Source organism: Ixodes scapularis, unplaced genomic scaffold, assembly GCF_016920785.2.
Source record: "Ixodes scapularis isolate PalLabHiFi unplaced genomic scaffold, ASM1692078v2 PGA_scaffold2__306_contigs__length_199485367, whole genome shotgun sequence".
NCBI lineage: Eukaryota > Metazoa > Arthropoda > Arachnida > Ixodida > Ixodidae > Ixodes > Ixodes scapularis.
In genome coordinates this window covers 59,653,845-59,674,861 of record NW_024609857.1, presented here as the reverse complement: position 1 = coordinate 59,674,861, position 21,017 = coordinate 59,653,845, and the positions used below count along the sequence as shown (strand labels likewise).

Here is a 21,017-nt window from a genome sequence, read left to right as displayed (position 1 = left end):
TCTTTTTATAAATAAACACAAGAGTATGATAAAGAACTATCACTATAAATTTTCAAAACAAATCTGTTTTTTTGTTTCTTTATTGCCAATTGAAGTTTCTTAACTTTGTACTTTAAAACAAATTTGGAGCAACATCAAAATTTCAATTTTTTTAGATAATGCAATAATTTGTATATTATTCTAAAGAAGGTTTTAATAAGAATATATGACAAGTTTAAATGCAGTAGCTATTTAACTTTTTTAGATAACGGCTTAGAAATAGTGACAAACCGTCAAAGAAGCCATGTTTGCGCATTTTGGTGCAAAATATATAACCTTTACTGTTGTTAAATATGCTGTAAATATTTAAATCAAAAGTTCTCATAATCTATCATAAGTGTAAAATATTTGAGATTTCGGATATTTGTAGGTTGCATAGTAGGTGTCAACAAACATGACATAAACAAAAACTTCAAAAATCAAAAAGCCATTCTGGCTCAGTGAAAATTTTTTTCTCTTCAAATTATGTGTTTTTTGCAAAATCTTTTTTGATTACGTTCCCTACACACGTTGAAGGGTAATGTATAAAAAAATTAACAAAAACAAAAAAATATGTTTGAACTTGTGTGCATGATCTTGCCAGAACAGGGCCCGTTTTCAAATTGGGTTTTTTCAAGGTTTTTGAAGGGCCCATGCGGGCCCTGTATATACTAATACACATCCATCAAACAGGGTCTGGAATTACAGATACTATCCACTCCTGTTCACAACCCAAAAACATGTAACCCATACTGATATGATAAGCACTGAAGCAGTACATTTCCAAGATTCTAAGAATAAGGTCTTCAAGCTTTTCAAAACAAAATTTTTTCATATTTGTTTGTATTTATGAATTAGCAACCGCAATGTCTAAACTGGCCAGTTTAGTCATCAAGGAAGCTGCCTTACCAATTTGGGGAGGGGGGGGGGGTTGTTTTATTATCTTATTATTACAAAGGCAACAAAGGAAACCTCCCATAGTTGCATGATAAACCTCTAAAATATTAATGAAAAACTGTACTCACTCAGATAGGTTTGTCCGAGCAAAGACGTAGACAGTGTTGGTAACCTTTCCTTCCTCATGCTCAATGATCCCGCAAGGTGTAACCAACAGCTCTCCGTCTGGAGAGAAAGCCAGGCGGCGGCAGAATGACTTGAGGGTGTCGTCGTAGAAGAGTCTGGACGCCTTGCCCTGCAATCCGGGGTAGCAAGCATGAGATATAAATAGTACAGTGATGTGATTGGCCTAAGCCATTTTGGAGCACCTTTTGGAGCAGCCAAAACAGTGTTTTGGAACAGCAAATGTGGCCTTTCGAGCAACCAATACAGTGTTTTCAGTGGTGGTCCAGCCATTTTAGGTTTTGGAGCAATTTTTGGAGCAAAAAAAACCCAATTTCGGAGCAATTCGTATCACATACACTCCCCTTTTGGAGCAGGGAAAAGCTTGTTTTGGAGCACCTTGGTATCAGGAAAACTAAACATTTTGGAGCAGCATGAACATAGAGCAGTTCTGTGCCATGTCTTTATTATTATTATATATATATATATATATATATATTACGGCTGCCCTTGTCAATCTTACCTCACCCCCCATATATATATATATATATATGTCTGTGTGTGTCACGAACATCTGAATTTCATATAGTAATTTACAAAGAAAAGAACTCACCATAAGAAAACCATTTTATTTATGACAGAACATTCTTGCAGCTAAAGCTTAACTATGTAACAAAATATCACAGATGAAAACTAAAATATTGCTTAATACTTCTTGCCTTTTGATTGTAGGCTATATATCACAGGTGAAAAAAAAATATTGACTCAATGCTTTTTGCATTTCTTTTTCAGTTTGTCCAGCTCGCAAAGAGTGCGTGACAAAGTGGCATTGGCTTCAGCTAACATAGTTTGGCCACCTTCTACTTTTTCCAAGCTTTGGCACTTCAGCCCTGCACCAATGGTCTCTTCCGCCCTCTTCAGCAACGCACGGCACGAGATCACCCTTTCCTCCAACTGCTTCTTTAAGCGCTTGTCATGCGAGTTGAAAGCATCAACTTGTGCGCTTCTTTCCTCATACCGGGTTCTTGCTCTTTTGACGCTTCACAGGTCTGGTGACAGGGGCACCTTTGTGGCATCTCCATCATACCTCTGCAGGTAGGTCTTCACTTGCCGCAATCCGTTGATGCTCACAATGCACAATGAGGCTCGGCCTTCAAGGAGATGCTTATTCTCACTGAAGCCTCGCTCACAGTCCGCGTTGCCATGAGGTAGAGAGAGCAGCGCTTTTACTAGCCTTAACAGTGGGTACTTCTGCTGACCAGCTGCGCACTTTTGTTGAAATACTGTAGCCCAACGAGTGTCGATCCGTCCATCTTCCATCAACTGAAGGCTGTTAGCAGAGTCACATCTCAGCAGATGCCACTTATGGACCAGTGATGACACGTGGTCGCTCTCAAGCACTTGAGGCAGCTGCGAAGCAAGGTATCGCAAGGATCGGACTTCTGACTCCACGTCGCTGGGCTGCAATCCCAAAGACTTGTGTGCTGAAGGACTTTATTGTCAAGAGGCAGCTTCTGCAGGAGGTCTTTCGAGCAAGCCAAGTAGAAGGCACGGGCCCCAAGAAGTAACCGCTTCTTTTCACCTGGATCCCATTTCAGCATTGCCTGCTCAGTGTCCATACCCACTTCTGGTTTGGTTTTCCACAGGGTAGAGTCCTGCACATCGAGTTTCTTCAGTTCCTCCGCACTCTTGTCCACATAGGCTGCACTCCTCAAACAACGGCTGAGGATTCGCTGGACTAGAGACAGCAACTCCGCGTAGAGTATGTGTAGCAGGGGCTCTTGCTTCTGAAACAGTGTCTGAAACCGAGAAAAAAGCTCAGCACAGTTCTTCAAAAACACCACCGTGGCATAAAGGTCTTTCTTTGAAAATGCTGCAGCAAGCCTGCTGTGAAGATTCTGAGTGTCCACTCGCTGCTTTGTCATGCTTGCCTTGTGAAAGTATGACTTCAGCGCTTCGAATTGTTCTAGGACACGACACAGTGAATCTTGAAGTGTGAGCCAGCGATTGGAGACATGACGCAGAAACACATGAGAAGCAATCCCTAGAGCCTCCTGACATTCTACGAGGGCTTCAGCACGAACAGCGCTTTTGAAGTAGTAGTAGACGTTTCGGACGACCTCCTCAACATCCGAGCCAAACGCATCGAGACCTTTTGCAAAAGCATTGTGGACTTTGTGAAGGTTGCAGTTGTTGATGTCAACTAAACTTGACGGCATATCCTTTTGGAGCTTGTTCCTCACGCTTTTCATGACGTTAGGCCCGTCACTGAAAAAACAAACAAGCCCTCTCTTCGGTAGCTCAGTCAGCGCGTCTTCTACGCAGCCCACAATTACTTCCGCGGTGGCACGCCCGAGGTTGTACGATTGCACATGCTCAACGACAACCTGTTGCTGGCTGTTAGAAAAGTACCTAACGAGCACATCCAGTTGCTGCGTTCTTTGCTCTGGCTTTGGGGTTTCGTCGATCATCACGGAGAAGAAAACATTTGGGTGGCACAGCTCACTCACAACTCTGGACTTGAAGTAAGGGCCGAGTCCATGGGACACGATGCGTGATAACTTGGACCTGCCGCAGCTAAACTTCTTAGCAACCTCGCTGTCCGGGAACACACACTCGCACATTCCCGTAGCACTGTCTCCCCACGAGAAAGGGATAGACTTTGAAACAACGGACATAGCGAAAATTGATTTCCACACTTGGTCTTGGAGTGATGTGCCAGAAGCACCTTGTGAGAAATCCAATGCGGCTTGCACCAATTTGGGGGGCTGAAGGTTTCCGTCTTCATCTCTGTGCCTTGCAGCAGCTTCAACATGTTTCTTCAATGCTGCGTGACGTTTGATGGCAGCTACTTCATGTTGTGCACAGGAAATTGATGAATTGCAGAGGACGCAAAATGCATCAGTTTTGTGAGTCCCCTTTTTGCACCACAGACTAATTTAATCATTATTTGAGTCCAACGTACTGAGTACTGAGTCTTTAAACTTGGTGCTTCGCTCTAGAAAAAAAGGACAAAATTACAATTTTAAACAAACCAAGAAAATACGCCAAAACTTTTTTGCCATGATCTACAAACTTTAAAGTTACCGCGGTGAATATGTATTTACACAATTGTAAGTCAACCTGTTTCTCGTGATAAATATACTCAAGGCGTCCGAGAATCCGAAACTATAGCGATTTATTAAACATGTTTGTAAGCTCTATTCTGAGTTCGCACGCAGTGCGACAGTATGACAACCAAGGGGTGACCAATCGTTTACAGCATTTGACATGAAAAGGAACAGGCAACAATTCGCAACAAGGAAATCAAGCAACAACCACGCAATCGAAAAGAGTACCACGTTCGGTAATGATGCCGCTGGTCTGCCGGTGAACGAGCGTCCGAGCAAATTTCTACTATGGGGTCTGTAACTTAAACACGCAAGCAGAAAAAAAAAAGTACTCACGTTGGCTCATCTTCAAGAGGACTTAGTAGTGGCGATGCAGAAATTAACAGCCACAACGCCGCATATCAAAACGGTCGCAACAAAACAATAATGCGCAATAATGCCACTGGGCCGGAAACCTGAATTGGATTGTGATGGCTATGGTAACGGCTCTACCCTTTATATCGGGCGGCAGCTTGCGCCACCTAGCCTACAAAATAAAACTCCCACCGGGTTGCCAGCCGAAAACGCCTTCTTCCAAAAAAGGATTCGTTCACGGACAGACTAGCCCTTTTTGGCGCAGTTTGGCGCGGTTTGGCGCAGTTTGGCGCAATTTGTGTCGTTAGGCGCAGCAAGGCGCAGGTAAAGGAGAATTTATCAAAATGGCGCAATTGGCGCAGCTGGACCACCCCTGTGTTTTGGAGCAGCAAAAGTGGCTTTTGGAGCAGCCAAGACAGTGTTTTGGAGCAGCAAAAGTGGCTTTCATTTTAAGGCTGTACAAATGAAGGGCACTTTGCGTTGTGTTGCGTTCTGATGTGATCTGTTATGAAGGAACTTGCTGCTTGTGTTTTTACTGCCGAGACATCCCACTAGTATACGGTGCTGTAGGCATTGCCGAGCAATTCTGAAAAGTCGCTTGCCACCATTTTACTGGTTCCCGACATGCCAGATTTGCGTCAAAAGTAAACAAACATAAAGCAAGCGTCCCGGCTGGTGCCTCTGTCATTGAATCATGTTCGCATGCACGTGAGGGAAACTTCAGCAGGCTTGCAGTTGCGTGTGCTTCGTCGCGCGAGCGTAGACAACGGCTGTTTGACTGAAACCTAAACCATACCACTCCGCACTGGCGCCAACTGATTCCCAGAATTGTATGCAAAATATAACTGTCGAGCATATGACAAAAAAAGTGAAAGCCGTTTACAACTCCCTGTAACACCGAATTAGAGCGCAGCTCTTGAGGAGGAGGAGGGAAGGGTACTGGGGGTGAAGTGACCTGGGGGGGGGGGGGGGGGGGGGGGGAGTCACGTGACCTTGGGGGTCACCTGACGATGCCAATGATGTCATTAGTGACGTCACTGATGACGTCATCGGTGATGATGACGATGCGGATGCCGGTGACGTCATCAGTGACGTCACTGATGACGTCATCAGTGATGATGATGACGTCATCAGTGACGACGACGATGCGGACTGCGATGACGTCATCAGCGATGATGACGATGCGGATGTCGGTGACGTCATCAGTGACGTCACTGATGACGTAATCCGTGATGATGACGATGATGATGCGGATGCCGGTGACGTCATCAGTGACGTAACTGATGACGTCATCAGTGATGATGACGATGCGGATGCCGGTGAGGTCATCAGTGACGTCACTGATGACGTCATTAATAATGATGACGATGACGATGTGGATGCCGGTGACGTCATCAGTGACGATGACGTCATCGGCGAGGTCACGTGACCTCGGCGGGGGGTCACGTGACCCTGGGGGTAGTCACGTGACCTCGGGGGGTCACATGACTTTGGGTGTCACGTGACCCTGGGGGAGGGGTCACGTGACCTTGGGGGTCGCGTGACCTTGGTTACTCCGACGCCGCTCAAGCCGGGAACGGGCCCCTAAGAGCTGCGCTCTAAAAACAGTCCAGCGGCGCAGGCTTGCCAGGCTGGCGAACAAGGTACAAGAGTAACACACACACACACACAAAAGAGAACCTGAGCGCATCGTTGCAAGACATTGCAAGCCAAGGTCAAAAAGTTCTTGAAGTGCTTTCTGCAACGACTGAACTCGAGACAGACGATTGCGCCGTGCGGATTCAGCGTGCAGACATTGCCTTCTTTGCTTTAGCTCACTTCTCTTCAACAACTTTCTTTTGCGATAGATTCTTCAGGTACCGGGGTCCCTCTTGAAAGAAAGCTCACTAAGAGAAACCTAGGTAATCAATACTCCGACACAGCAGTCTCTGAGTTAAAGAGGGATTTTTGTAGTAACGTATGATTTAAAGAAGAACAGGAATGGTGATGGACATGTGGAAGTATATATGTTTCCTTTTAGAAAGCGCCATATCTGCAGCGATCGTGGGGACGGCAACACCCGGCATCGTGCGACCACAGTGATGAAGGCAGGGACCAAATATAATTTCACCATGGCCGTCGCTTTCAGGAGTGAAAGCTTCAGCTGACAAAGTAACTCCTGCTGTGCATGAATGTGGTTTCCTTTCACAGCATGACTGCGTGGCTGGTACCCGGCACGCTCACGTCGGAGCCACCACACACACCCACGTCTATCATTGATAATATTTAAAAAAAGACGCGAGACGAAAGCGCGAAACGCGTAACGGCGGGAAAACCATGCTGGACGGAATGGGCAGTTGAAGCAGGGTACTTTGTGTCGGGCGGCCGCTTGCGACACCTTTTGGTTTTGAAAGGTGACCGAAATCGGTTTTTGGCGCATGCTTGGCACAGACTACTCATAATTTGGCAAAATGTAACAGGATGTAGCAGGGTTAGCCCTTTGGCACAATTGGCACAGCAATCACATCACTGATGGTAAGACAAAAAAAGTAAGCAGCTCCCGTTACATTGAACCTGTCTGAAGGCCATAAAAAAAACTTTATACCCTTTAAAATAAACATGTTCTTGGTACATTGCAAGAAGGCCCAATAATCTTACTTTTCAAAAGCATTTGAGACCACTTGCTTATCTTTTTAAGGGGTGCTACAACGAAATTTAGGCGCTCATTTTTTGGTCTATATGTGTTCAAAAAAGCAGCACCACATCGAACATACCAATATCTTGTTAAAAAAGTCACGAGAAGGAATTTAAAAACGAATTAAACGATTAGCAAAGAGCATCTGGTGGATATTGCTAACGCCTCGTTTGTAATGCTCGTCTAAGAACCTTGACAGTTAGTGACGGAGGTTGTCTCGCCTCCGGCCACAACGAGAAAAGTGGGGCAGGAGGAACTCCCCTTTTCCCGAGAATGCCTTTTGTGTGTCGCAGAAGTCGCTACTGTCCCCCTACAAAATTACAGAAGATTAACCCGTCACTCAAAATTCATACAAAAGCAGCCGCTTCGGTGGCTGGAACGACTAGGCCATCCTCTCGACGTCAGCCTCGCCGTAGCTTTGCTCGTCTTGAGACGACCTACGTCACGATTGCATTGGATGTCATGTGGTCTCCGCTGGGCCTTCTCCGAGCGCTTGTCAGAGTGGGCCGTTTATAACGAAAAATACAGCCACCAGGCTCACAATACAAATGTGAGATTGTCATTTACGGATATTGTGGATCGTATTCAACCTATTTTTTAACACGACGGGAATATTTCAAATTTCGTTGAAGTATCCCTTTAAAGGACACATGCAAAGGAAAAAACATTTTTTTTGAAACAGGCTAGATGAAAAAAGAATATTATAAAACAAATTTACAACGAAGAAAAAAAAAATTAGAGCTTTATTTACGGCGCAAAACAAATTTCTAGTTGGCGCCCGCAGGAGCCGCTGCTGGTCATGTGGTAGGCTCGCGCGCCGCCGCCGCAAAGTCACGCCGCCGCCAGAAGCTGAGCGTTGTGCGACGCCGCTTCAACGTGTTTTTCTACGCCACCGCCGCCGTACAAGTTTGTCTGCTTCATGTCTTTGTGCTTTTTCAGGAGTTTCCCTTGGGCTCTAAAAGTTACTTATTAATCTTAGTTTTTTTGTTATACTTCAAGCAAAGATGAATAAGTTACTTTTAGAGGCGATAGGAAGTTTCCGAAAGAGCGCAAGCACCACGTGATAAATAAGGACCAGTCACGTGATATATAAGGGCCACTTTTCTGCGGCGCCCGCGGGCGTCAACTACAAATTCGTATAGCGCCATAAATATAGCTCTAAAATATTTTTTCTTCGTTGTAAAATCGTTTTATGACATCCTTTTTCCATCTAAGCTGTTTAAAAAAAAAAGTTTTTTTTTATTTGCATGTGCTCTTTAAGAAAGATATCAATAACAATGATGCAGAAATTTTGAATTCCGCGTGACAACTGGTCACCTAACCAGATTACTCATTGAATCTACACAACCAAGGTTTATGCACTTTACAACCCCAAAATCTTTTTTTTTTTTTTTTTGCAAGTTTTGGACTATGCAGGAAGTTTCATTCATGCACAGTTCCGAGCACATCACGGCCAACACTGTGGTTCTTCTATTATCTACACTGGGCCTTGCCACAACGACGGTGGACAGTACTAGTTATGACAAGTCGGTTATATAAATATTCTTGGCAATTATGTGGCTGGAACACTATTCAAAGCTCGCTAAGATCAGCCATAGTGGTTCTGAGGTCATCAGTACGAAGGTACACACCTCTTCCTTCAGCTTTGCCTGGGGGATGACTGCTTTCTGAACTCTGTGAAGAGCCCTCTTGGTACGGGTGCCGAACACACGAAGAGACCTGGGCGACAGGAAGATTTAGCTAGAACATCATGTGGAACCCTTCACAAACATGACAAATCAACAGATAATTATATCTAAAGTTAACAAAAGATGTGAACATGCCAACAAGAAGAGTAAAGTAGGTTCTTTAAAGGTCTATACACACAATGCATCTTGTTGGCGAATCTTGTGTCTCAAAACTAGGCTTCGGGAAACAAATTCCCCGTCTGAACGCGACCAAAAAAGTGGCGCGCCTCCGAAAAAAGTGGCGCGTGTTCCCCGCTTCTGGAGCAATTTTTCGCTGAAACCTCACTGAGGCCTTTCAATCACCCAAAGGAGAAATGCGGACGCTGCCAATGGCCGCTCGACTTCGCTATGACGTCTGACCTTCGAGGAGGAGCGAGCTTTTGAAAGAGTCTGATTTCTGGCCATTCCGTATCCGAGCCAAAGCCTAAAGAAAAAACAAACAAACATGGCCAGCAACGGCGCCTTAGCAGTACGGGTTGGTGACACCGTGCAGATTCATCAATATGTAGTCGCGACGAGTGCAAGCACAGCATATAAACATGATGGCTGAGGATAACTTTCTTTTAGCGGTGCAAAAATGTCTGAAATGCTTTGAGATCATCCGCCTGTTCTTTGACGTTCGCGGTCTTTCCCGGGTTTGGCAGGACTAGTAAACCCAGTGAGCCGGATCTGACGAAGTTTATTGAGTGGTATTAATAAAATAGACTGTCTCTTCACACTGCGCATACTTTGTATCATTCTGATGCGAAACGTTTGATATTCCCGGTGCAGATGACAAGGTTTGGCAAAATTCTCGTGAGTCAATACGTCACAGGTTTTGCACGTCAAACTCCACGTGTGAACAGGCCGATTTCGCGAAATCTCCATTTCGCTAAACCAGGGGTGGAACTCATCAAATGTATTTGGGAGCAGTCACGGGAGCAGCTGAAACCGCTGTTTTGGAGCAGGTTGGGAGCAGCTAAAACTACATTCTGGAGCAGGCTAGGAGCAGCTCAGATCAGTTTTCATTGCACTTCAGCTTGTGTCTTAGACGAGCACGGGAGCAATTTCAATAGTGCTTAGCAGCACAGATGAACATGAGAGGTTAGGAACCTAGGTAGATGGGATAACACATAACAGTGTAACAGATGCGAAAACTTGGAACTTTGTGAGCCTTAATGAGAGCCAAAATGCAAGTACCATACGTTTCTGAAGATAATGTACTTGATATTTTCTGAGTGGCTTTCAGCTGCTCAAGATGCAAACCAGCACTGCTTATCGCACAACTCACGTGCTCGACATAGTAATTATATGTGCGAACCACGTGACGTGCGTAACCAACGGACGTGCAGCTGCGTGGAGGAACAGGGCAACAAATTTCGAGTTTATCCTATTGTGCAACTCAATATCGAAGCAGCAGACTACGATTAACGGAGTTATCGTATTCGAAGCGATAAGCAGGAGCAAGGTTAACGTATGCCGAGCAGATCTACCGCTCGCGTGAGAGCTGCTGGCCGGCAAGGTTTCGGATCGGACTGCGTTTCAGATCTATCAAATCACGATTTATCTTGCAGGAATGCGGTTCCAACTTCTAACGATGAAGTGCTCAAAGGAATCTTTTGCTCATTTGTTTTCAACTGACTGACGTCCGGATCCCGGGCTTCGGAGCCTCAGGCAATCTGACGCTTAACGACTCGACCTTACCTCGACCGACTTGCTTAATCACTGATGGTTGAAGAATAACAATCCAGTCGCATGCAGGTGGTGTAGCGCTTGGAATCCGATCCCCGAGTTTTTAGGCGCGCTTCCGACTCGAGATACATAGGGAGAATAAACAGAACAAAGGATTGCAGGGCCGACCAAAATGGCGCAGGATGGCGCAGACAAATGCGTCTGGCGCAAAATGGCGCAAATGGCGCAGCCGTTCCACCCCTGTAAACTGTGGCGCGTTGAAAAGATGAATCGTGTGAATAAGCCTTAAAATGTCCCGGGCTAACTTCGTACGTCTTCAAAGGATTGCTCGCTACTGCGTTTAGAAACATCAATGTTTGACTGTTTCAGGACGATCCAACAGTTTGGGCTGTTGAGTGTCCCAGTTTGGAACTCCGTGGTACAGATTTGATGAAGTAGATAAGTTTACTTAGTGAATTATTGCAGACAGACCTTCAATTGTTATTAATCTGTTGCAGAGCTTGAATTTCCGTAGGTTTGCACCTCCACTGGTCCAATCTAACACACCTGTGCAACTTTTTTTTTTTCTCTCTCTCCAGTATCAATTTGTAGGTTTTGCCTGTTGCCAACCAACCAAGTGACAAGTAGACTACTGGTGATAAATGGCCCACAAATGTTTGGAAACCCTTTTAACAAACATATACTTCAATTTGTCCTATACCTGAGGGCCTTTTTTTTTACTTTTTATGACCAGGTAGTGATATCCTTAGATGCATGCATACCTGTCTGAACTTAGAGTTGCAAAGTAGATGTTGAGCGGATCCCAAGCCACACCCTGTACAAAGCCTTTGTTCTCCTTGAGCACCGAAACACTCTTTCCTGCAAAGAGAACTTCTTAGCAACACCGCAAAAGCAGAACCACATAGGTATAGCCCCGATGCAAAAAAATTAACAGCACCACATGACAGAGTTTGTTTTTTTGAGGAAATTGGTTTGGTTCATTCAGAGATAATAAAGGGGAAGAGGGGGAGAGTGTGAAAGCTGTTTATTTCTTTACTGCATGAGAACTTGCAGCTAACAAATTCTTACCACCAATTAGATGGGTTAGCAATTTCAAAAAGCGGTTCTGCATAGTACCGCATCATTTATATCCTTCAGCGCGCAGGGGTAAGTCATGGCACTCCGGCTCTTTATAGCGTCGAAGTTAGCGGTGACGCTGCACTCTTTGATTCTATTTAAAGCAACATTCACACACCCCTAATTAAAAGCAACTGTAAGTTGCTGTTATGATGCCACTGATTGTTCACTTTTTTGCTTTCATAATGATATTCCTCCACCTCTCGCTTTGCTTTGAGGGGCCCACCCCCATCAGCTGCGAATGGACTGAATTATGATAAATGGCTAATTCGAAGAAATGCCAACAGGCTAACAGCACTCGGAAAGAAAAATAAAAAAAAATCAAGTATTGTTGTGTGGAGCCATACTGTACATGAGCCTATAACAAAAGTCACAAACCTTTTGGCACATCCCACACAATTGCTGCATTGTCGACTGAGCCAGACACCAAAAAGGTGTCATTAGGTGACCAACTAAGGTCACAGATGTCCTCAAGGTGACCCCTAAGGAAAAAATGTTACACCTGTCAGCATCTGTAGCTCCTAGTCATCCTGTGCAGCACAGCTATGATTCTGTTACTCAGTAATAACCATAAATTGTGCATCTCTTATAGGCCTTTTGTGAAACACAATTTTTGGTGCTTCTACCATACATTTAATGATGGCACTCCTATTCAGAGCTCACTTTGAAAAAAAAAAAAAAAAAAAAAAAAGCACTTTTGAGCCTTAGTTGGTTGTGGGTGCTCTATGCGCTCCATGCGGGAACTATAGGGGGCCCTTTGAAGAATGCGCGTAGCTCCGCTAGCGGAGGAGCTGGCGTTCGACAGTGAGGCGCGCTCAGCAGCCTGCAGCGCTTTTTCGCGTGCGAAGCTGTGGCGGAACTTTTGCTTTTTGAGTCGATAAGTTGAAAGTGACGTTGCATGAGTGCTGGGGCAGACCTAAGAAAGGCATTTAGCTGTTCTCCGCTTCTTATATATATTGAGTTTGAGTCGTTATTAGGGGTAATTTCTTTAGTTGCGGTCGAAAAAGGGGTGTGAGCAATTTTCTGAAAAGCAAGACGGCCGCCACCATAATTGCGCTCAGTGGGAAATTTGTTTCGCTCGTCGCTGTAAACGTAGGCCTGCTGGGCTGATGATATTTGGAGGCGAATGAGATGTTCACTAAGTTTGTGCACTAAGTGGGCCAAGTTTTATTAATACAGCAGATGTGAAAGTTATGGTTCGAACGAATAAAGGAATAAAACTGTCAGGAATATCCAATATTGGACCCAAAATGTTGTGTTATAACCGGGCTGTGTAAAGTGCAGATTTGGACACACAGCTTCTTGGACATGACCGTAACTTGACACAACAGTTATAATACCCAAAATAGGTGGCATAGGGAAACCAGGTGGAAATTTGGTTTCGCGGCATAACTGAATGGGAAACGGTTTTGACCGTGAAAGGGCTGTCAAGAGAACATCACTCGTCCTGGGAGATGGAGACTTTACAGGTAGGAAGGGACTAGTGCACTGTACTCCCAATTGAAACAACTTTACGAAAGGTGGCTTCAAAGCCCAGAAAACCAAATTGCCGGCCAACACACGGTTTGGCCGTCAAAGGCTTTTGCGGTCAGCTGTTGTGTTGTGCGAGGTGCCGATTTTCGGCACACAGGTACTTGGACAACCGTAACTTGACAAAACACTTATTATACCTGAAAGAGGTGGCATAGTTTAACGAGGTGAAAATTTTTTTGGGCGGCGTAACTAAATGAGATCCGGTTTTGACCGTCAAAGCATGTCAAGAGAATACCACTCATCATGGCCGGGGGGTCCACACTTTACAGGTAGGAAGGGACCAGTGGATGGTACTTCCAGTTCGAACAACTTTGCGATAGGTGGCTCTAAAGCCGAGGAAAAAAATTGTTGTTTCCAAGACTGGGGTGTCAGCGTTTCCACATCCAAAAGGAGGCTGATCAAAAAAGAAAGCACACCACATAAACTTCCATACTCAAACATTGATTGTTCAGTGATTCCAAGTTTCATTGTAGTTTTCCTTAGATTCATATTTGTCACTTTTGTATCGTCCGAATCTTTCTTCATGAAGTACAGACTGCGTGCCATACTGGTTCGGAAATATCATCGACACGTACGACGGGGACGAAACTTTTTTGGAGGGTATTCCTTCAACGAAATTCGCACAGCATACCCGCGAGTGTGGGATGGCCTTTCAGTTCGAGCTGGGATATGTAGGCGTTACTGGTACGAAAACAAACACAGAGCGCAAAGCGGCAGTGAAGAATATGTCAGCCGTGCCGACACAGTGGCAGACATGATCGGGAGACCAAATTTTTTGTGTCGTACGGCACGAGTCTATTGTTGTCGCTCTCCCACAAAACATTGGCGAGGTGAAAAACTGTGAAACTTCGTCCCCACGAGATACGACGCATAACTATTTGAGCACTTAACGACACAGCATTTCATGCTGTCAACCCAGCGCAACCGCACCACTCCGACTTTAATGCGTACCAATGTACGCGGCGTGGTTTCGTTTCGCTGGAGCTCTCACTGTATACCTTCGGTAACGGCCGCGCGGCGGCGCGCCGGTCGCGTCGCACGGAGTGTATAGTACCAATACAGTACTTCCAGTATTTTCACCAGTACCGTAAAACCCTGTAAGGGCGACCATGCACAATGAAGGGATAAATGGTGAAAAACATGAGATGGGCTATCCTTGGGTATGAGGCAGAAAATCTTTATCAAAAATTAGTGATAAACACAGGGACACCCGCTGTGACATGGGAACTGATACCGCAAATCGCGGACACAAAACGCTTGGGTTTCGCAGCGCAAAAGTATGCTAAGAACTCCTGTGTCATGAGAAAGGATATTTAAATGGCAACTTCACTTCGTTTTTGATATTTAGAAAACTATGTAGCCCTCTTCAGTATCATATAGGACACCCCATGTCAAATATTACGATCTAATTCCGTCTATATATTTAATAAACTGGCCAGCAAACCTTCAAGTGAGCCAAGTCGTCGAAATCTGCCAACTCTAGTGTGCAACGTGAGGCGCAATCGTCAGCGCAGTCAATGCGACGGAGTTGGAGCGGCCAACGTTGAGCCACTACGTCAGAGGCATGACTATGTCATTCTCACGTTTTGTTTGTTTTTACTTTTCAGAGCGAAATTGAACCATGACGTCATGAGTTTCTCCTCCCGGTGTTGGCTGAACAGCGTCCACGTGATCACCGCAATGCGGATGCGCTAGTTTGCGCTGCCCTGCGCGCTTATCGGTCTGTTTCTCCGCTACCCCTCTCCTCTTTCGTCTTCTCCCCTTCCCTCTCTCCCCCGGGCCATCCCCGTCCACGCCATGCGAAGCGACCTGCCCGCGTCGCGTGTCCTGTCCCTCGCCCCCCCGAACGTCACAGGACCACGTGGTTCGACGTGACGTGGCCATGACTCTGAGGACACGAGACTAATGTTGCCTGACGCAACCAAAGTTTCGGTTTTGGTATCAGCTGATGTTTAAATTAGGATTACACAAATAATACTCCACATTTCGCGAATCCAAAGACGTAGAGCTGTTTAGTAGTGCTTTGTGAAATGAAATCACATGTAAGCCTAATTTTTTCGGAATTGAGCGGAGTTGCCCTTTAAGCACGTGGATATCAACAGCAAACTTGCGTGCCACAGGAGCTGACATAGTGTGTGCAGGTCACGGACAAAAAAACGTGGGAACTCCCTATTACCTCGCACGTCACGAGAACAGACATTGCGAACACTGATCGCGGACAAAACGGGGGAACCCACTCTGGACTCGCTTGTCACACGTATCGTAACAGCAGAGTTGATGCGATTTTCGTCGGACGTCACATGATGTCCAACGAAAATAGGGGGAGGGGGGGGGGGGTTGAGCAATGTTTTGGAATTTTTAAGCTATGAAAATTTAAGAGAAATAAATGGGATGGGCGATTTCTCGGGGGAGGTGTTATGAACCGGCGCCGCCGGCAGGTAGACTAAGCAGCCAATGCCGCGAGCCTTGTGACAATAGCGTGCCAGCGAGAGCTTGGGCCCTTATTCCTGGGCCGAGAACCGTGATGGACGCACCGTCCACACTGTAAAGCTTGTATTTAACAGGACGACACCCCTACAGGATTTTACAGTATGGCACCAGCGATGCTGCTTCTATTGCCAATAAAACAGTGTTATTTTTTTTTTTTAAAGTATATTTTGCAATAATAATTGGCTTGTTGCTGGCTTGTAAAACCTGTCATCACCAAAGATGCAAATTGTGGTGCACTTCGTACCTGAGTACCTTGTGAACAACCCAGTGCTCCTTGTTCTCGATGGACTCATCAAACAAATCGCCAGACTCCTTCTCTTGCTGTTTCCAAAGGATGATGTTGGCCTCTGTATCATTCCATCAAGTGGGGAAAGGCGCGCTTTACTTAGGGGACTCGAAATGAGGCGATACCCAAATAAACAACGAACCATTTCCCATAACTGGTGTTTAGGGTAAGAAAAAGGATGTGCCCAACTCTTACCGTCATCCCCAGAAGCGAGAAGTTCACCTGAAAGAAAAAGTAAGTCCAGTATGCAATCTTGAGACATTCAGCCAAGTTATGAAGGCTAAGAAATGGTTGGCTTGCATTCAAAAGCCAAGAGAGCTATGGGAGATTGCTGGGCTAAAGGAATTGAAATTAATTTGAAGAACCTACAGCACCTGGAAAGCCGTAAATATAGAGGGCAGTAATAGTTAATTATGAAATGAAAAGAATCAGCTCAGCTAACCAGTTAAAATAACATAAAAAATTCCTTGTTCCTTGAATGAGTCCACTGTTCACAAGGATGCACGGATTTGTCAGTATACCTGTGAACAAAACTGGATACACACAGAAACAACTTGTGCAGGAGCCTTGTTATTCAAATGACTGAGGAAATGACTGAGTAATCATCATCACTAGCCGTGGCACCGAGGGCCTCCATGGTACGGGCTGTCGCCTTTCCACAGTGCCAAGGCTCTCCTAAGCCAATAAAGATCATTATTATTACCTGCCACAAAACGTTTCTTTAGCTTGCTTAGCAAGGCTTCCACAGGCACTTTAGACGGAATCCTTTGTGAATTCTGCATATAAAACCCTTTATTTTCATGGTTCTGATTTGTCCCGAGTCGGGCAGCGGGCTCATATTTGCGACCATGAAGTTTCGCGAATTCTAAAGGCTGGAATTCGCCTTTCTAGCCAATAAGAGTATTCACGCGCGCGCGCGCCCCCCCTCCCCTCCCCCCCCCTCCCCCCCCCGTCCCTTCTAAAGTTCGCGAATTTTCGAAGTCGCGATCTTCGCGAAAATTAGGGGCTCAGGAAAATGCAGTGTGTTCACGATAAAGTTGGACCTTTTACAACTCTGCATGCCCCTCGGAAACCATAAATATAACACAAAATAAGAAACAAAGTAGTTGCCGCGGCACTGACTCACCGTTATTGGAGAACCTAACCACGTTCACGGTCTTCGTGTGCCTGTTCAGGTCGGAGCGGAACTCTAGACTGATGTTCCCGTTGTTGTGCAGAATGACGAACCACACCTGGGGAATTCCAGTGGTATTATCACGCGTGACCAAAAAGCGTTACAAAAAAAAATTTAAAAAAAAGGAAAAAGAAAAATCACGGTATGCACCATGACATGGGTGTCGGAGCCACAACTCGCCATCCTTCTGTGTTTGTCAGCGGAAGGCTGGAAATCCACGCTGAAGATGGGGTCTCGATTGTGCCAAGAAATTTCCGGGACATGACACTTCATTCCTGAAAGAGCGGTTATTATGTAAGAACTCGAGCCGGCTCCAGGCATTCCCTCACAAGTTCAGACGTTTGATTACTTTTTTTTTCTTTCTTTCCCTTCTCACTTTTAGCACAAGCTCGCGCCCAGTGAGATGCTTGTGAACGAGTCCGACGAAAAGTGACTGACTTGCTTGGACCAGTTGTAAGCGCGAAGTAGTTACCAAGGTTATCAAGGGGTGTTTGAGAGCTTATACGTGAATCTAAATCCTGATTTGTAATCGAAGTTTTTACATACCTTCAGATTGCGACTTGAAAAGGCGAGCATGCAAATACGCGCAAAAACCACAAAGCGCGCCAAGTGAAGCCTCCTGGTGAGCGCTGTGGGCGTGATGCAAAATCCCCGTTTAATATAAAGAAACAAATGAGTTGCCTCCAGGTTCAAAGCTCCGTAAAATATCTTCTAAACCAGACTAAATAATATTAATTTGACAAATTGATATCAACTGAAACGCTTTGAAGTGAACATTGTCAACTCTGGCTACTTCGAGTGGACGAAAAACATGAGTGGTCAAAACCACTGTGGTCAAAACGTCGTGCTTGCGCGCTTATGGTGTGTAGTCGGTGTTAGAGCACTATATAGCTCCTACGGAGCAGAGTAGCGCAATCCTTTGAACCCCGTGTTTTGCCGACAACATGGCCGACCAGGGGGGTAAAGGTGCGTGAGGAGGAGTGGCAAATCCCGTGCGCCGACATCCTGGGTCCCGAGTGAACGATCGCAAAAGAGAGCGACAGAACACGAGAGAAAGAAAGCAACGTTGCCATGGTAAACACGGAGAGTGAAAACTCTCAGCAATATAAACAGTGATAATTTAACGTTGTAAACTAAATTCTGAGCTATTCTAACGCTTATAAAAAGCAATAAAGTCATTACGCTGCATTAACTTCCCTTCTGTCGAAATCTCGGAAATCTAGTGGTTGCGCAGTTTCGTATTCCTCAACCGCGCCCAGCCGCGCCCCACCGCCCCACCAGCGAAGCCGGGTATATGGTTTAGTTTAGCGTTAACGCGAGGCCGTACATCTGCGCGCTATGCAAAAAGAAACCTTCGAAAAGAACGCGAGTATCTTTCCACCGGTAAGTTCGTGGATTGTTGAAGTTCACGAAACTGCTCTGATGATGTAACCGTGTTTGGGACCCAGAGGGTCTGCCTGCATGGTCCGCCGCTTGCGGCAGCCAGAATGTATGGGAAAATGGCGGACCTTTTCCTCTAGATTTAGTATATGATCTCTATGTGGCCGACAGAGCGGCTCGGCGCGAGTCACGTGGTGCTCAGGGTTCCAGGAGGCGTGGAGATCGACACAACACGGCTGATTAAAAAATGCACGGCGAGTTCACACTTTTCAAAACTAGTCTGTCGTGAAGTTAGTAAAGCACTAAACCATTTATCAAAGTTTTAATAATATCGGATGCGTGTGCAAATTTTGAGAAGGCAATTTCCAAAGCAATGGCGTTTGAAGCAGACGATTTTTGCTCGCAGCGGAGATGGGCTTTTCGGGTTGGCCGGAGCGGGTCACGTGAATGGTGTGATGTCGCCGTGTCGTCTGCTGCATGATGCCGCTCAGGCAATTTTTTAAAAAAAGTCACGTCCTTGCGGGGCACAAAACTTAGCACAAATTATTTTAAAATGTTCCATTATTATGTCAAAAATAATTGCCATTCCGTACAACCCCACAATACTGAAGAAACAACGATTTTCTCACGTTCTCCATGCATTTCTGACCACAGTTGGAACCTCCGGGCGTTCGCCGCTAGTCGCCGAGAGGCGGCGTTCTAGATTGCGCTACTCTGCTCCGAAGGAGCTATATAGTGCTCTAGTCGGTGTAGTTGACTGCGCCATCCCCATTTGCCATTGAGTAAAGCTATACGCACTCCGGAGTGCGCTTCGGACGGAAATGGCTATACGCACTCCGCTTTTCTCGTATAAAAAGAGTGGACACAACGAGTTTCCCAAGCGGTGCCATGGCGTAGTGGTTAGGGAGTCCGCTTCATACGCAAGTGGACGCGGGTTCGATCCGCGGTGGGCCTATTTTTTTTTTTTTTTTTTTTTTTTTTTTTTTTTCTTTCTTTCTTAGACATTTTGTTTTGTTGAGGCATTTGGCGATATTTACGACATTTCCTTTTTTTGCAATGAACAGTAAAAAAAAAAAAAAAAAAAATCGAATGTTGTCGAGAAACTTTGCAGAACTAAATGGTATCGGACTCCCTTTCCGGAGGTGCGATCGGGGACAGCGGGGCTTGGATTGCCGGCTGGACGCCGCGAAGCGGCGTGTACTGGTTACGCTTAGTAATTAGCAGCCGATACTGTCGCCGCGAAGCGGCGTGAACGCAGGCGGGGGGCTGTGTTAACGAGCGCCCCAGTGATTCACGCGCCGTTCGAAAAGGGTGGCCCGAGCGGCATGATCTCTCGGAGGAGTGCGTATAGCCATTTCCGCGCGAAGCGCACTCCGGAGTGCGTATAGCTTTACTCTTTGCCATTTGCCTGAGTTGCCTGCGAAAAAGGCGTCAAGTCTTGTGCGTACTCTGTGTTGGGATCATCAGAACGCTAAAGCTATCGAAATGGTGTGCGAGAAATGCGAGAAGAAACTGGGCAAAGTGATCACCCCGGACCCGTGGAAGGCAGGAGCTAGGAATACAACAGAAGGCGGTGGCAGGCTGGTCAATGAGAACAAGGCGCTCACCGCAAAGAAGGCCCGTTTCACCCCGTACGGCAAATTCGCCGAGTGCCGTATTTGTCGCCAGAAAGTTCATCAGGTGGGCTCCAATTACTGCCAAGGGTGCGCCTACAAGAAGGGAATCTGCGCCATGTGCGGGAAGAAAATCCTGGAAACCAAGAACTATCGGCAAACGTCCACTTGAATGTCTCGGCGACACGGAAATAAGCGCTCTCCTTCGAACCCCTGCTGCGGATCCTCGACCTAGCTCCTGCGACCCATTCTCTTGCGTCGCTTTGTGTAAATATAACTCGTGTTTAACGTAACAAAAAGTTTAATGTGTCCCATACAGACCTAGCGAAGTTCCCAGTCGTAGCGATTGGTGTCAGCACCGCGCATTGTGCTGTTTTCACTTGGGATCCCAAGAGACCATGGAACTGGTCGTTCATAGCAAGCACAGAGCAGAAACACTAGCTAACTTGGAGAGTACTCCATTTGATTTACCGTTCGCCCGACGAGTGAGGTGCTCCTCGCTGCTCGCATGTCCATTTACCGCAGCTGATGTGGTCACGAGTCGGCAAATCTCTTCTCTTACGTTATACTGGGTTATACTGGGCCATGTTGTTAACCAAAACCAGAACATAGACTATCCATTCATTTAGCAACCAGTCAGTTTTCATCCCGAGTGAAAATTTTCCAGTGACTAGCAGCAATAATGAGTAGCGACACCGCTTCTGTTGAACCCGAGGTTTGGACAATGTTTTTAAATCTCTTGGTTGACAAGCTCCACCCGACCCTGTCGTTCCAAAACTGCCCTGTGCGCGAGCAGGTAATGGGCAGATAGC

General features: G+C 45.9%; 1 protein-coding gene and 1 pseudogene across 2 annotated transcripts in view; both read right to left on the bottom strand.

The window, feature by feature from the left end:
• The window catches only part of LOC8043699 (chromatin assembly factor 1 subunit B), a 29,618-nt gene extending 9,168 nt beyond the window's left edge, over positions 1-20,450 (bottom strand). Inside the window, exons 1-9 of one of the 2 annotated variants that reach the window (XM_040505219.2) lie at positions 20,200-20,450; positions 17,363-17,487; positions 17,165-17,270; positions 16,234-16,260; positions 15,997-16,099; positions 12,108-12,211; positions 11,375-11,471; positions 8,847-8,934; positions 1,044-1,210 (exon numbers count right to left, since the gene is read on the bottom strand). In XM_040505219.2, the coding sequence (XP_040361153.2) occupies positions 1,044-1,210; positions 8,847-8,934; positions 11,375-11,471; positions 12,108-12,211; positions 15,997-16,099; positions 16,234-16,260; positions 17,165-17,270; positions 17,363-17,487; positions 20,200-20,269 (887 nt within the window). In that variant the 5' untranslated portion in view covers positions 20,270-20,450. Of the gene's footprint in view, positions 1-1,043; positions 1,211-8,846; positions 8,935-11,374; positions 11,472-12,107; positions 12,212-15,996; positions 16,100-16,233; positions 16,261-17,164; positions 17,271-17,362; positions 17,488-17,758; positions 17,856-20,199 lie in introns of those variants that run through there. The other variant, XM_029987480.3, reaches the window with a different exon arrangement.
• LOC121048647 lies at positions 1,816-3,990 on the bottom strand (annotated as a pseudogene).
• Positions 20,451-21,017: the final 567 nt, after the last annotated feature.